Here is a 16,086-nt window from a genome sequence, read left to right as displayed (position 1 = left end):
ATTCCCGCATTTTTGTTGTTTCAATTGTGGCTTTAGTTCCGCTTCACTATTGTCTTCCCACGTGGGAAGACAATCACACAATGGACGTTGAGACAATAAAAATGTTATGTAATCAGGTACAAAGCCTTTGCACAACAATGGAAAACAATGGCCTATTACTTTCTACCACCATGCTGCGCACTGCGCTCTCAGCCCCCACTCATTGTGTTCCAAGTATGCGATTATATCGCAGCTAAGGACTTTGATCCAGTATCATCTATTATTGCGAGTGGCAGATCTCTCAAACAGGAAGCCTTTTCATCTTACTCCACGAGAGCGGTAAAATATTGATTCTGTCGTGTGCCGCATGCGGACTGATGGTTCATATACAAAGTCACCGAGTGAGTACACCTGGTTGGAGCGGAATACACGCCTTGATGAACTACGAGCCAACCCAATTGCTCAAGGCTTGATGACGTTCAATCAAAACCTCAGCCAGGCGGTTGGTTCAACGGGACTACAACTTGCTCAACTCCACGTCACGATAGCGACTCGGATGAGCTTTTAACTCGTTGCACTATTGACTGCGAACCACCCACGAGGCTTCGTGCTACATACATCGTTATCTCGAACGGTGGGGACGGATCGAACCCTCGAGTTTGGTTGCGTATCGAAATTCCTTTCGATAGCGAAGCATCGTGCGTGCGTCTCCGAAGATCTTCTACTTCCTTTCTCATGTATGTGCTTGATCGTCATTACCTATACTTGCACTAGTTTGTGAAAAAATCACAATGAATATTTAGGGAAAACCGTGTGCTAATTTTCATCCTTCGGAAGACAGCGTAGGTGGTTCCGCCTTGTTGTGTAAGACCTCTTGCCCTACTGCAGGCTTTGGCCCCAGATACGAGCATGCTTTTGTGTCAAAGTTGACGCCAGCACAGCGACTAAGCAAGTTATATACTTCCGAAGTTCCGATCACCATTTCTCTCACTTCCTTCAAGCCCTGGTCTATTTTTTGCGCGGTTTTGAGAATCAGGAATGTGTGCCATGCTCATCTCTCAAGATGAGCGTCTCGGCAGGTTCCAAAACGCCCAGCCCCCAGGACTTGATTTTGTAGCAATCGTGTTCCGGAGCAATCGGCTGAAGGGCTTTGGCATCAAACAAGAACGGGCTTTTTATGCGCAAAGCACCAACTAGACATTTTTACCATTTCTCTCTCCCTACTTTCCCATCCGCCCCAACTCAAAACATAACAAACGCATCATCACGACCCAGTCTCCCATCTGTCGGTACTGGCCTTCCTACCAACGAGTAAGTGGCAAGCTAGACTGAGTTGTCGGTAACACTCATATGCACACAGGAATACGATCGAGGTCGATATTGTTAAGAATTTGTGAACGTTGACAACCAATCAGCATGGTATAATTGATGTTTGACTATATTGTCTCAAAGGTCAAAACACCTTTGAGCAAATCTGGGATGGTCTCCAGCCGAACGAGGAGCCTGTGGTGTCGATCGAGGAAGGTTTGGCTATAAATATGGAAATATCGATTACATAATCAGCACTATAATATCTCAAAAGGTTAAACACCCTGGAGCAGATTCTCGATGTCCTCGAAGGATCAAATCTCGCAGAAAGAAAGATGATTTCAAAGTTCTGGATGATATACGAGAAGTTTTGAATGAGTACAACAACAACTTCCTCGGGCGCGCGAATGACGATATAAGTATCATTCTGACTTTCGCTCGCTGTGAATCGAGCTTTGGACGATTTGCAGCAGAGACGAGCCATCTTTGCATGTGTATCGTGGTGTACCTCAGGATGCAGCTGACGCCATAATTATATCCTCAGGACATGTATAGACCGATCTACGTCGTATGATCGAAGGTCGGATCTGGAATACATCTTTAAATCGGCGGGGGATTCTTGAGATGAATTAGCCCGAGACCAGTTTGATCAAGATAATACTATCTCTGGCAGGATGTGCGCCCCTACTAAGTGTTTACAATTCAGAAACGCGAGACCCTCCGACGACAGAGGCCAAATCCCTAGCGTGCAAGGGGCGTTTTAATTTATTGTCCCACAGCAACCCTCAAGATCTTTTGTGTTGAGCAGCATGTAGCCCGCAGGATTGTTGAAGGAGGTACTAGATGGTCCCACGAGTCCGTGTGTCCCAAGAGTCCGCGCATTGACTCTAGCACACGCAATTCTACACGGAATCCTTATCCATGATAGATCTGGATTCGCCCAAACATAATACACACTGCCATATTTTTTTTTTGAAGAAAATCGAAGTAGATCTTGTTCCATGGACAACTTATCAGTGCGAGAGGCATAGAAGGCTCGCTCTAAAGGTCAGATCTCCACATATAATTCTGGAATATTGTGAGATGGTTATACATGATTAGAGAATACTAAAACAAATTTATCCGGGGCACATGCTTGTCAGGATCATCTGCGATGAAGAAATAAGCCCCAAACGTGACAATCTGCCCAAAGCGTTACATAGAGACTGTGTAATCAAAACTCCGCAATGCCGGAATGCTTTACACCATGCACAACTTCACAATACTCAAACGGTGCGGACTCTGCGGAGCGTGAAAAGGCATTGCGGCAGACGTGTGACATAGTGTGACGAAGTGCGCGAACTCTAGGGAAAATTGCACTTTTCTGCGCGGTAACTCTCTGCTGGACTCAACACGTCGATTTTCGAAAAAGAAACTAGCAGACGTTGTACTTTCGATGTCACGCTATCGAACTGTCAAAGAATTAATTTTATTTGTTTGTGCGATGTGGAGTAATAACCGTTTTGCCAAAAATGCGCGAACTCCCGTGGACATCTAGTAGTGACGATCGAACTTCTCAGGTACAACGCCTTTGCACAACAACAGTCAACAATGATTTCCATCGAAAACATTTTGTTCACACTTGTATTCCGGACTCCAATCTGTAATCTGGGACATATAGCTAGGTATCTCATGATATCATTGCATGCAATTCATTGCGGTCACCTACCTCTCATTCATCGTTATAGTACATTACAACGGTCCTGGTTTACTCAAGGACAGATACACTCCAGTGGTCAATATGCCAGCGTTGAGTAGGGAGGATCGATAACCGATATCATGCAGCAATGAACACCTGGCCCAGTGTTAGATAGAGTCTGTGTTAAGGTTGTATTCCATTCTACGGGGTCTCACGCACCCATGGCCAATCGCCACAAGGCTGCCATGCAAGAACGTGCTTCTTTCATTGCAGTAAAAACGTTGACAGTCGCGCTGAAACCATCTACTTCCCCATTCCTGCCCTCCTTCTTCCATCTATGTCCACTACAGCACGAATAACGCGCAACACGTCCCCGCGATCTAGTCCCGTACCTGCAGATACCGACCTCCCGAACGAGTGAGTGGCGAGTTAGACTGAGCTGACAACAAATTTACGGACACACAGGAATACGATTGACGTGAACGCAGTGACTGAGGAACCTGCCGTGTCTATCAAGGTCGGCCTTGATAAAAATATGTAAGTGTCGATCAATTAGCATGGTATACTCGACATTTGACTCCAAGGTCAAGCACCCTGGAGCAGATCCGCGATCAAATAATGCCAGATAACACCAGCGAGGAACATGTGGCGTCCAGGAATATGTAAATGTCAACCAATCAGCAAGGCAAACTTGACGTCTAACTATATTGTCTCAAAGGTCAGACACCCCACAGCAGACTCCGGACAATGGGATGGAGTCGGATAACGTGAAGGAAAATTCTGTGGTGTACATCGAAGGAAATCTTGCTAAGAATATGTGAGTGTCAACTCATCAGCGCCATGCACTTGACGTCTGACTATATTTTCTCAAAGGTCAGATACACTGGGGCACATTCTTGAAGTCCTTCGAGAATCTACTATCGCAGGAGAACGTGGCAAAGATGATAGGTCAAAGTTTTGGGCAAAATACAAGAAAATTTCGAATGGGTACGATGATGACTTCCTCAACCGGGCGCAAGGCGATATCTTTGTGATCCTGACTTTTGTGCGTTCGTCTCCATATTAATCAACGCAAATTTCACGGGAAAATCAGGCTGGTCTGCTTTCAACTGTCATCGCTACTTTTATCATTGGAATGCAGCCCGACCCAGGAGACACTACCAATGCCCTCTTGGTGCAGTTCATAGCAATCACTGTTAATGGGTCAAGTGCCGCACACGATATCAGCAATCTTTCCTCGTTGACGGGATATTCCTCTTCAACTGTCTGGATACAAACTCTTACCTATATGAGCCTAGCGCTTAGCATCATCGCTGCGTTTGGGGCCGTCTTAGGAAAGCAATGTCTCAATTCGTACGAGGCAGCTCGGGAAAAAGGAGGAACTTTAGAAGAGAGTGGCATGCGGAGGCAGATGAAACTAGATGGGCTGGTTCGTTTCCAGCTGCGCCCTTTGTTGCAGGCATTCCTCGTACTCCTCCAGGTTGCACTCGTGCTCTTCAGCATCTCGCTATGCCTCAAGACGTGGGCCGACCACGTGCCAACATTCGGTTTCATGACAACTAGTGCAACTTGTGTCGCTCTCTCCTATGCAGGCACCATCTTCATGTCAGTATGGTGGCCCGATAGTCCTTTCCAGACACCAGGCACAGACATAATTCGGGCCCTCTGCAAGAAAATTCTTCCGAAGAGAAATCTATCTCCTTCATTCGCCATATCATCAGCCATACGCTGGATACTAGAGACATCGACAGACCCGTCCATTGTCGAGGCTGCGGTTGCGATGATACCTTTCGTGCCGTGGTCGCCGAACCTTGATGCTTCAGCAACCTTTGCACGTTTACGTGATATTTTCGTGTCATGTCAGGACAGGGAAGAGCTATATGTGAAGTATGGCAAAGCCATGGCCTATATTTGCATCCAGCCGGTGAAAATCGACGAGGCGCTTCTAAAGCTTTCTTGGAATGATAAATTCCAGGGAAACCGAAGTCATTTCATTCGCAATGCGTTCATGGCTGGACGGGATGCCTACCATCAGCTGAAGAATTCATCCAAAGTGAATGATATACTGAAGCATCGGGCCGATACACGCACTGCTCTCAGAACGATGATTGTGCACGGACAGTCTGTTGAGCTGTCACGTCCGGACGATGAACAGTTGATTTGGTCTGGTGATATGTGCTGGTATCACAGTGACGGGCGTGAGCCCAACTGTGAAGAATTTGATTGGCTCGTTGATTACCTGGCGAGCGACGCAAACACAGACTATGAAACACAAGGCGACGCTTTACTTGCGCTGAGCGCCATGCAGGAACTGGGGAGCCCTACTAAGCGACTGTCCTACATCAGCTCGCTTATTCGCTGTATGGGTTCCACCAGACCTCCCCGAGTCCGTCATACTGCGCTTAGAGCTGTTTTTGAAGCCCGAGAAGAACTAGCTTACATAACCAGTGTATCGATGCCAGAGGGTGTCGATGTACACATCCTGGATGAGCTTTCTCGCGCTGTTTTGACTGCTGTACATCCAAATGACGACGAGGCAATCCATGACACTGAACCTGACGCCTCTTTCCACGAAGATCGAGACTATTGCTATATCCGCCTCATCTATACCCTGACACAGAACGACGAGTGGATGCAACGTCTGACCCGTGATGGCCATCTCGACCGATGTATTTCCCTAGTTGACGGAGTGTCTCAAAAGGGCCATTCGGATGTCGGATTCTACCTTCTTGTGATATTTGGGCGTATCAGGTCCTCAGGCAAGGATCTTCCTTTCAGTCCTGCCGAAGAGAGATGCTGGCCACTCCTCAAGAACCCATGGAACTCGGCGAAATATCTCGTAGGGGAAGACGGCTATGTCGATGAAATACCAGCCTTCGTGACAGCGACGAGGCTGAATTTGACAATCTTGGATGATGGTGTCCCGAGAGAGTGGTTCACAGAACTCGCTGAAGATGTGCATATGACTTTGGTCAATTTGCAACAGAGCCAAGCGATCCTTGTGGAAGATGGTGTAGCTCAGGCTACCGTGGATGCTGCACTATCCTCTATGCAGGGTTTGTACGACACTGTGCGTCGTATGACTGGGGACCAGAACGCCCTGCAGAGGGACGGTGAAACTTAGGGGTACTGAAGGATAGCATCAGTAGTGGAGTACTTTTACGCATTTGTTACGCTCGTCGCAGTTTGTTCTTATGCTTTTAGGCATTAAAAATCCAAAGTGACTGTGGGGTACACGTTTGAATGCACAACATACAACAAATTACGTAATATTGGTGTTCACTCGAAAACTTTGATATTTGACTTGCCAAGTAACTGACCCGTCATGTCGTGGCAATGCTGGCGATTCGCTCATCATGTTAACTCATTGAATTCATGAACCACTGCGATGTTTCGTGCTAGATGAATAGCTGCAATGATGGTGAACCTTCGCCATTGCAGCAATTCATCGAGGTGGTTCGAAGTTCGAACGTTCGAGTCTGGTTGTAGTAGGTCCGAATTATATTCATGACCGTGATTATTGAAAGTCCTTTCGACAGTGAAGCATCGTACGTGCATTTACGAAGATTCCTCTGCTTTCCTCCATGTGCCTAACCGTCATTGCCTGTACTAGCACTAGCTTGTATATTGACGGGGAACCGCGCGCTTCATTATCATACTTCGGAACACCCCATGAATGGTTCTGCCTCAGGGATATTTTTTTGCAGGACCTTGTTTCACTGCCCTGGATCCACCAGCCATATATGGCATGGCAGGCATTGGCGCCAGATCAGATCATGTTTCAGTGTCAAAATTGACGCCTGCAGCACGGTCAAGCAAGTCCAAGTCATATACTTCTGGTGGCTATTTCTCTCTCTCTTTCTCCAGTTGCTGATCTAGTGCTTCTGCACGCTCTTGACAATCAAGGCTGGTGTGGTAAGCTCATCCCTGAAGATGAACATCTCGATAGATTTTAAACGCCTGTCTCAGGGACTTGATTCTGTGCCACCTCGGGCGCCGGCGCAACCAACTACACCTTGGCATCCGATAAGAACGTAATTTTTGGATGCCGTGCAGAGCCCCAGCTATATATTTCCACCATTTCTCCCTGCGTACTTTCCTATGTTTCCCCCAGCTCAAAACATGGCAAGCACATTATCACCACCAAGTCCCCCACCTGTCGCTACCGACCTTCTGACTAACGAGTAAGTAGCAAGCTATACTCAGTTGTCCATAACACTCATGAATACACAGGAATGGAATCCAAGCCTTCGACCTTCTTCAGAATATGTGAATGTCAACCAATCAGCATGGTAGACTTGACATCTGACTATATTGTCTCAAAGGTCAAGCACCCTGAAGGAGATCCGGGATGCACTAAAGCTGAATAATTCGAACGAGGAACGTGGAGGCCTGGCTAAGAATATGTAAGTAGATAATAACCAACCAGCACAGCAAACTTGACGTCTAACTATATTGTTTCAAAGGTCAGACACCCTGGAGCAGCCCCCGGATAATGGTCAGATCAAATTGGATAACGCGAACAATAATCCTGCGGTGTCCATCGAAGGAAGCTCTGCTAAGAATATGTGAATATCACTCACGAGCCCCGTACACTTGACGTCTGACTATATTTTGTTACAGGTCAGACACGCTGGGGCACATCCTCGAAGTCCTCAAAGGATCGAATATTGCAGAAGAACGCGGAAAAGATGACAACTCAAAGTTTTGGGCGGCATACAAGAAAGTTTCGACTGAGTACGACGACGACTTCCTCGAGCGGGCAAATGACGATATGGGCATCATTCTGACCTTTGTGCGTTTCTTTCTATGTCTCTCGATGCTAGTCTCACAGGAGTATTAGGCTGGTCTGTTCTCAGCCGTCAACTCTACTTTCATCATCGGAATGCAGCCTAATCCAGGAGACACTACCAATATCCTCCTCCTGTATCTAATCCAGCTCACTGTCAATGGCCCGAATTCCGTACCTGATATCAACACTCTTTCGTCATCTACGGTATTTCCCTCTTCGACCGTCTGGATACAATCACTTTCCTATGCTAGCCTCACATTCAGCGTCTTGGCCGCGTTCGGAGCTGTCTTGGGCAAACAGTGGCTAAACTCATACAAGGTAGCTCGAGAAGGAGAAACTCTTGAAGAGCGCGGCATAGAGAGGCAGATGAAGCTAGACGGAATAGAATATTTCCGCCTGCAGACCATTTTGCAGACATTCCTGATACTACTCCAGATGTCGCTCGTGCTCTTCTGCCTCTCGCTAAGCGCTCACATTTGGGTCCAGCAACCCACGATATCTAGTGTCATCATCTGCGTTACAGCTTTCGGTATTCTATTTTATGTCGCCACTTTCCTCCTGTCGGTGTTGCGTCTGGACAGTCCTTTCCAGACACCAGCCTCGGAAGGACTGGCACCCATCTTCCAAAAAATTCTTCCAGACAAATTCAGATTCACTCCCAAGTCTGACGTATTCGCCAAATCATCTGCCATTCGCTGGATTCTAGAGACATCAACAAACCCGGACATTGTCGAGACTGCAGCTGCGATTATACCTCGCATGCAATGGCGTCCCAACCTTGATGCTTCAGCAGCCTTCGCACGTTTACGCCATAACTTCATGGCGTGCGAGGATAAGGCAGAGCTATATTTGAAGTATGGCAAAGCCATAGCACATTTTTACATTCAGCCGGTGAAAATAAAGAAGGAACTTCTGGAATTTCAATGGAATAATAAATTTCAGGGAACCCAAAGTCGTTTCATTCGCGATGCGTTCATGGCTGGACGGGCTGCCTACGAACGGCTCAAGAATCCGGAGACAAAAGACGATGAAAAGAAGCATCAGGCCGATACACGCACTGCTCTCAGAACACTGGTTGTCCACGGAGTGGACCGACAGCTTTCACGTCCGGACGATGAACATCTGATTTGGAATGGTGATCTGCGTTGGCGTCACAGCGACGGGCGTGAGCCCAACTGTGAAGAATTTGACTGGCTCGTTGATTACCTGGAGGGCGATGCAAACACAGACACAGACAATGAAACAAAAGGCGACGCTTTGCTTGCGCTGAGCGCCATGCGGGGACTGGGGAGCCCTACCAAGCAACAGTCCTATATCAGCTCGCTTATCCGCTGTATGCGCCCCACCGAACCTCCCCGAGTCCGGCACACCGCACTTAGAGCTGTTTTTGAAGCTCGAGAAATACTAGCTTCAATGGCAATTGCCTCAATGCCAGAGGGTGTCGACGCACAACTCCTGGATAAGCTTTCTTGCGCTCTTTTAACTGCTGTACGTCCACATAGCAACATACGTGACACTGGACCCGACGCCTCTTTCCACGAACATAGAGATAATTGCTACCTCGACCTCATCCGTGCTCTGATAAAGAACGACGAGTGGTATCAACGTCTGATCCGTGACGGTCATCTCCGCCGGTGTATTTCTCTAGTTGACAAAGTCAGTCACCAGCCTGGCCGGTATGCCGGATTCTGCCTTCTTGTGATCTTCGGGCACATCAAGTCGTCGCACAAGTATCTTCCCTTCAGTCCTGCCGAAGAGAAGTGGCGGTCACTCATTGCACACGCATGGTCCACAGTGCAATATAACATAGAGGATGACATCATCGTCGATGGAATACCAGCCCTCGTGACAGCAACGAAGCTGAATTTGAAAACCTCGCATGATAGTGTTCCAAGGGTGTGGTTCACAGATTGCACTGTAAAGGTGCACGAGGTTTTGGTCAAATTGCAGGAGAGACAAGCGACCCTTGTGAAGGGTGGTGTAGCTCGGGTCAGAGTTGATACCGCAATACCCAAAGTACAGGGTCTGCACGACGAGCTGACTCATATGGTCAAGAAACGGAACACATCACAAGGACTCGGCTTCGGGATCGTGAAAGACATGCATCCGTTACGGGCAATTAGTCATGGGCGGTCGCCCACTCGGAAATAGGCGGATTATATAACGTATCATAGTTTTTCAAGAGCATTGATCATTTACTGCAACATATATTTTACGAAGAGGTTGCTGAGTGCTGCAGGAAGTGCCCTACTACTTGGTAAGGAAGACATTATGGCATCAATGTTTCTGATAAGTAGTATTAATGATGATACACAGGTATTAAGCCCTCTGATGAGCCCCTTCATCCGGGCGAAGCCCGGTGTGAACCCACGAAATCAGTAACTGTAAATTTTTAAACTCAACATCTCAAAACCCCCCGCAGGCAGAGTGGTTACGAGTCCAGTCCACCAATACCCAACGCCCATAATACAACTTGCCAGATGGTAACAGCGACTCACTTCCAACCCATTGGATTCGTACTACTAGTATGAACTTGAACCACCGTGAGGCTCGTGCTACACGCATCGCTGCCTCATCTACGAATGGTGGGGGTGGATCGAACCCTCGAGTCTGGTTGCGGCTCCAAATCTTCGTAAATTATATTTGTGACTATCGAAAATCATTTTGATAGTGAAGCATCGTGCATGTGTCTCTGAAGATCCCTCTACTTCCCTCCTTGCGTATGTCTCTGACCTTTCCCTGTACTAACTAGCACTAGCTTGTATATTTATGGAGAACCGCGCGCTCATCAAGATACTTTTTTTGTAGGACCTCGTCTCACTGCCCCGGGACCACCAGCCGCCACAAGATTTGGCGCTAGATAAAAGCATGCTTCAATGTCAAAATTGGCGCCAGCCCTGCGACTAGGTAAGTCTGAGTCGTATACTTCCGGTTATCATTTCTCCATCCAGTCGCCAATCGAGTACTTTTGCGTGCCATTGGGAATCTAGAATGGTGTGGTAAGCTCATCTCTCAGGATGAGCGTCTCGGAAATTTTCAAACGCCTATCTCAGGGACTTGATTCTGTCACCTTGGGCGCCGGCGCAACCAACTACACCTTGGCGTCCGATAAGGACGTACTTTTCGGATGCCGTGCAGAACCCCAGCTATATATTTCAACCATTTCTTCCTCTCTACTTTTCTTCTGTGTCTCCCCCCGCCCAAATATGGCAAGCACGTCATCACGGCCCAGTCCCATAACTATCGCTACCGACCTTCTGATCAACGAGTAAGTAGCAAGCTATACTCAGTTGTCCATAACACCCATGAACACACAGGAATACGATCGAGGCTGACCGTGTTACGAATATGTAAATTTCAACCAATCAGCATGGTATAATTGACGTCCGACTCTATTGTCTGACAGGGCAAGTACCCTAGAGCAGATCCGGGATGAACTCAGACCGAACAATGTGAACGAGGACCGTGGAAGCCTAGTCGAGGATATGTAATCATCAACCAATAAGCACGGTACACTTGATGTCTAACTAATAACTATATTGTCTTAAAGGTCATACATGAAGACCCTGAACAATGGGATCGGGACGAATAGCGCAACGGAGAATCCTGCAGTGTTTATCGAAGGAAGCCTTGCTATGAATATGTGAATGTCAATTCATCAGCACGGTTCACTTGACATCTAACTATATCTTGTCACAGGTCAGACACGCTGGGGCAGATTCTCGAAGTCCTTCGAGAATCTACTATTGCAGGAGAGTACGGAAAAGATGACAAGTCAAAGTTCTGGGCGAAATACAAGAAGATTTCGAATGAGTACGATGATGACTTCCTCAACCGAGCGCACAACGATATAACTGTTATCCTGACTTTTGTGCGTTCGTTTCCGTTTCTATATTTATTAACGCAAATCTCACGGGTGAATCAGGCTGGTCTACTCTCGACCGTCATCGCCACTTTCGTCATCGGAATGCAGCCCGACCCGACAGACACTACCAATGCCCTCTTGGTGCAGCTTATAGCAATTACCGTTAACGGGTCAAGTGCCGCACCTGATATCAGCAATCTTTCCTCGTCTACGGGATATTCCTCTTCAACTGTCTGGATACAAACTCTTGCCTATATGAGCCTAGCACTCAGTGTCATCGCTGCATTTGGAGGTGTCTTGGGAAAGCAATGTCTCAATTCATACGAGGCAGCTCGGGAAAAAGGAGGAACTTCAGAAGAGAGTGGCATGCAGAGGCAGATGAAATTAGATGGGCTGGTTCGTTTTCAGCTGCGCCCCTTGTTGCAGGCATTCCTTGTGCTCCTCCAGATTGCACTTATGCTCTTCAGCATCTCACTATGCCTCAAGACGTGGGCAGACTCCGTGCCAACATTCGGATTCATGGCAACCAGTGCAGCTTCTATCGCTCTTTCCTATGCAGGCACCATCTTTGTGTCAGTGTGGTGGCCCAATAGTCCTTTTCAGACACCGGGGACAGATATAATTCGAGCCCTCTGCAAGAAAATTCTTCCAAAAAGACATTCATCTCTTCCCACGTTCGCCATATCGTCCGCCATACGTTGGGTACTAGAGACATCGACAGACCCATCCATTGTCGAGGCTGCGGCTGCAATGGTACCTTCCGTGCCGTGGTCGCCGAACCTTGACGCTTCAGCAGCCTTCGCCCGTTTACGTGAAAGTTTCGTGGCGTGTCGTGACAGGGAAGAGCTGTATGTAAAGTATGGCAAGGCCATGGCCCATCTTTGCATCCAGTCGATGAAAATTAAGAAGAAACATCTATTGTTTCGTTGGGACGATAATAAATTCAAGTCAACCCGAAGTCGTTTCATCCGCGATGCGTTCATGGCTGGACAGTCTGCCTACTATCAGTCGAAGAATTCACCCACACCAAACGATATACTGAAATATCGGGCCGATACACGCACCGCTCTCAGGACGATGCTTGTCCATGGACAGTCCTTGGGGCTTTCACGTCCTGATGATGAAGAGTTGATTTGGTCCGGTGATCTGTGCTGGTATCACGGCGATGGGGATGAAAATAGCTACGAAGAGTTTGATTGGCTCGTTGATTACCTGGCGAGCGACACAAACACAGACGATGAAACAGAAGGCGACGCTTTGCTTGCGCTGAGCGCCATGCAGGTATTAGGGAGCTCTACCAAGCAACAGTCCTACATCAGCTCGCTTATCCGCTGTTTGCACTCCACCACATCCCCCCGGGTCCGACACGCCGCGCTTAGAGCTGTTTTTGAAGCTCGAGAAGAACTAGCTTCTATAACCGATGCTTCAATGCCACAGGGTGTTGACGTACAACTCCTGGATGAGCTTTCCAAGGCTCTTCTAGCTGCCGTACGTCTAGGTGCCGACACACAACTCCTGACTACTATTTTAACTGTTGTGCGTCCGAAGGACGACCAGACAACCTACGACACTGGACCCGACGGCTCTTTCCACGAAAATCGAGACTATTGCTACATCCGCCTCATTTACGCTCTGACAGAGAACGACGGGTGGTGTCAACGTCTGGCCCGTGATGGACATCTCGACCGGTGTATTTCCCTAGTTGACGGAGTGTCTCAAAAAGGCGATTCGGATGTTGGATTCTACCTTCTAGTGATCTTTGGGCGCATCGCGTTCTCGGGCAAGAATTTTCCTTTCAGTCCTGCCGAGGAGAGATGGCGGCTACTCCTCGAGAACCCATGGAACTCGGCAAAATATCTTGTAGGGGAAGATGGCTATGTCGATGAAATACCAGCCTTCGTGAAAGCGACGAGGCTGAATTTGACAGTCTCAAATGATGGTGTTCCGAAGGAGTGGTTCAAAAGTCTCGCTGCAGATGTTCATATGACTTTGGTCAATTTGGGGGATCCGAAGAGACAAGCGATCCTTGCAAATGATGGCGTAGCTCAAGCTACCATGGACGCTGCGTTATCCTCTATGCAGGGCTTGTACGACGATTTATGCTGTATGACTGAGGACCAGAAGGCCCTGTAAAGGGAAGGTGGAACTTTGGATTGACAGATAGCATCAGTAGTGAGGTACTTACTGTTTCGCATTTGTTACCCACATTCCTATGGTTAGATTAGTGGGTTCATGAGATAGATGAGATTTACTCACAGAAAGGCCACAGGGTTTTTTTCACTTATCTTGTATTCACTGTAATCGTAGTTCTGTTTCGTCTATCAAGAAGTGGGTGACTAACGTTTGAGCACCACAATCATGTCAAGTGCCGAGTGTCACAGATCCAACCAAGACTTTCTCCATAACAAATCGATTTGAACCACACAGTCAACAGTAGTCAGATTTCCGTTCAAGTATTAGAATTACAGGTTGACTATGGGTACAGAGTGAATATGTACAACTGTGGCAGAAAAACAGATAAAATGAAATTTATCACGCTCATGTGACAGGTAGACATCGGAATACTCTGTATATTCTGCGTCTTCGCCCTCGTAAATCTGCAATCCGAGGGATCGTATGAGCAGGCGCATCGCAGCAGCATATAAAGGCCTGCTTGTCAAAATGGCTACCTCTCTTTGGATCGGCTTGTCACTTGACGAGTACTTTTTTCGACCTAAGTTCTCTCTGGGCGAACGACAATGATGAGCAAGGGGGAATTCAAAAGACAATACTTTGACATGCTGCCCACGCCTGCCGCACCAAACACTTGCATCATGCCATGCTGGCCTCTCATACCCACTACGATTGAGTCTGGGCACGATAAGCTCGATAATGGAGAGCTACGATAAATACAATGAGAAGGTATGCCACAATGAGATAACGACCACCTGCCTTCCACTCTGTATCATACTCGATACATTTCTACTGAATCTGGCGCATCAGTTCGCGGGTTTCTTCTTGAACAACTTCATGATGCTTCTCCGAGTTGTTTTTAACACTTGTAGAGGTCTAGATAGTACAAGCCACCCACCTAAATCCTCTGGATTGACGCATCTGAAGATGACTAGGTCATACCATTCATATCGCTTGGACTCGATGCACAAAGCAATAATTTTGTCGCTTTGTTCCTGATGGATCCAAATAATGGCAGGTGCAGGGTAAATGAGAGCATGGAAACAGTGAGATTTTCGAATGCCTCGGATGGGACTCTGAACGTGAGAACCGTGACCTTAACTGATGACAGGTCGAGCCATGCCCTCAGACTGTTGCATTTTCACCGACGGAGAACGCTAGAATGATGTTGCAGAGGATGTAGCAACATCGAGCTAAGACCGGAGGGAGAGCATCGGAGGAAGAGAGAACGATGGTGATGACGAAAACATGAAAGATGCCAGAAGATATCAGAAGGAGAACGAGGCTGGGACGATTTTTACTAGAAGAGACCTGCAGAACTTGATGTGGGACCTCAGAGGATTATCCGGCGCCGGGATGTATCATAGACCGAAACATGTCAATCGAGATATAACCTTTGCACGGCAATTGCGACATTGATGTAGGGGTATGTCAGAACGTGTGAGCGTGTCATGCAAAGCGCCAGATCGTGTAGATCTAGTTGATAACAACAAATGATGAACATTTTCAAACTTGTGGGCGTAGCGCGCGTGCAAACGCATGCACTTCAAGTTTGCGCAAACTTCACGTGAATTCTATATTCTTCGCACTCGTTTCCCAGTTGCATGGATTAGCAACGTTTGCATTTGCCATCTGCTGCTTATGTGCAGACCTGTCCGTGTATTCGTCCAAATTTTGTTGTCGAGGGCGGTTTCAATTGACACTGGGCGGTGCATGACAAGTGGCAGAAGGTCCTCGGTAAATGCCGAGGGTGTTACCCTTCAACTCTCCTCCAGGTCACGAGTCACCCACCTCGCACTCACTACTGGTAGAACAGGCAAGTTGCAACACCGTCCAGACGTTTCTCGCACCAATTTTCACTGGTAATCGATCTCCCCATGAATGGCCATTGATTCCTCCTGCGGTCGACGTCCTATTCGGTTCAAGAAGTACACTGCAGCCTGAGGCCATGCCGCATCACTCGGGCCCAGTGAAAATACGACAGTGCCAGAGATGTTCGGAGAGTACCGCATCGTCACGGTACACAGCCAAGTTCCAACTAGGCCGCCCTCAATCTCGACAACAAATCTAGATGAGTCACGGTGATGACACAATACAAAGGTAGTCGGTATCATTACGGTGTGTCGTCGTGCGAGGATGGTTTGCACAGACAAGCAGCAGATTGTAAATGCAAACGTTACGAAACTCGTTGAATTCATGACTATGAACCACCGCGAGGCTTCATGCTACAAGCATCCGAGCTGCCTCAAACGGCGGGGTGAATCAAACCCTCTCCGAATCTTTGTAGATTAT

General features: G+C 47.6%; 5 protein-coding genes across 5 annotated transcripts; 3 read left to right on the top strand and 2 right to left on the bottom strand.

The window, feature by feature from the left end:
* The first annotated feature begins 2,862 nt into the window (after window positions 1-2,862).
* Window positions 2,863-6,197, top strand: F5147DRAFT_836864 (uncharacterized protein). The gene is made up of 6 exons (XM_041444028.1): window positions 2,863-3,382; window positions 3,431-3,502; window positions 3,556-3,627; window positions 3,684-3,782; window positions 3,839-4,010; window positions 4,059-6,197. The coding sequence occupies exons 1-6, from the start codon at window positions 3,303-3,305 to the stop codon at window positions 6,087-6,089; spliced, it is 2,526 nt and encodes an 841-aa protein (XP_041293276.1). The 5' UTR covers window positions 2,863-3,302; the 3' UTR covers window positions 6,090-6,197.
* A 1,455-nt stretch (window positions 6,198-7,652) lies between these two features.
* F5147DRAFT_535561 (uncharacterized protein) lies at window positions 7,653-8,060 on the top strand (the record flags this gene model as incomplete). Its single annotated transcript, XM_041430147.1, has 2 exons — window positions 7,653-7,760; window positions 7,809-8,060. Coding segments are annotated over 2 exons (360 nt in total), but the record flags the coding sequence as incomplete, so codon positions are not given.
* Window positions 8,061-10,709: 2,649 nt separating this feature from the next.
* F5147DRAFT_161386 (uncharacterized protein) lies at window positions 10,710-13,966 on the top strand. The gene is made up of 7 exons (XM_041428343.1): window positions 10,710-10,751; window positions 10,811-11,025; window positions 11,075-11,107; window positions 11,164-11,244; window positions 11,308-11,400; window positions 11,457-11,628; window positions 11,683-13,966. The coding sequence occupies exons 1-7, from the start codon at window positions 10,749-10,751 to the stop codon at window positions 13,753-13,755; spliced, it is 2,670 nt and encodes an 889-aa protein (XP_041293274.1). The 5' UTR covers window positions 10,710-10,748; the 3' UTR covers window positions 13,756-13,966.
* Window positions 13,967-14,089: 123 nt separating this feature from the next.
* On the bottom strand, window positions 14,090-14,637 carry F5147DRAFT_693722 (uncharacterized protein). Its single transcript, XM_041437262.1, has 2 exons — window positions 14,554-14,637; window positions 14,090-14,501 (listed from the first exon to the last, which is right to left on the bottom strand). Exons 1-2 carry the CDS (start codon window positions 14,568-14,570, stop codon window positions 14,336-14,338), a joined length of 183 nt encoding a protein of 60 aa, XP_041293273.1. The 5' UTR covers window positions 14,571-14,637; the 3' UTR covers window positions 14,090-14,335.
* A 745-nt stretch (window positions 14,638-15,382) lies between these two features.
* On the bottom strand, window positions 15,383-16,039 carry F5147DRAFT_693718 (uncharacterized protein). Its single transcript, XM_041437261.1, has one exon. The coding sequence runs from the start codon at window positions 15,990-15,992 to the stop codon at window positions 15,651-15,653; it is 342 nt and encodes a 113-aa protein (XP_041293272.1). The 5' UTR covers window positions 15,993-16,039; the 3' UTR covers window positions 15,383-15,650.
* Between the last annotated feature and the right edge of the window lie 47 nt (window positions 16,040-16,086).

The sequence above is a fragment of the Suillus discolor genome (genome assembly GCF_016758755.1).
Source record: "Suillus discolor strain FC423 chromosome Unknown F5147scaffold_25, whole genome shotgun sequence".
NCBI classification, from domain to species: domain Eukaryota; kingdom Fungi; phylum Basidiomycota; class Agaricomycetes; order Boletales; family Suillaceae; genus Suillus; species Suillus discolor.
Note: the sequence above shows the minus strand (reverse complement) of the source record. Positions and strands in the feature narration are given on the sequence as shown.

Coding starts and splice junctions, on each gene's coding strand:
- F5147DRAFT_161386 (XM_041428343.1), top strand. Junction 11,245..11,307: donor GGAAGCCTAGTCGAGGATAT/GTAATCATCAAC, acceptor ATTGTCTTAAAG/GTCATACATGAAGACCCTGA. Junction 11,629..11,682: donor TAACTGTTATCCTGACTTTT/GTGCGTTCGTTT, acceptor CGGGTGAATCAG/GCTGGTCTACTCTCGACCGT.
- F5147DRAFT_693718 (XM_041437261.1), bottom strand. CDS start 15,992: ATGAATTCAACGAGTTTCGTAACGTTTGCATTTACAATCTGCTGCTTG.
- F5147DRAFT_836864 (XM_041444028.1), top strand. CDS start 3,303: ATGTCCACTACAGCACGAATAACGCGCAACACGTCCCCGCGATCTAGT. Junction 3,628..3,683: donor CATGTGGCGTCCAGGAATAT/GTAAATGTCAAC, acceptor ATTGTCTCAAAG/GTCAGACACCCCACAGCAGA. Junction 4,011..4,058: donor TCTTTGTGATCCTGACTTTT/GTGCGTTCGTCT, acceptor CGGGAAAATCAG/GCTGGTCTGCTTTCAACTGT.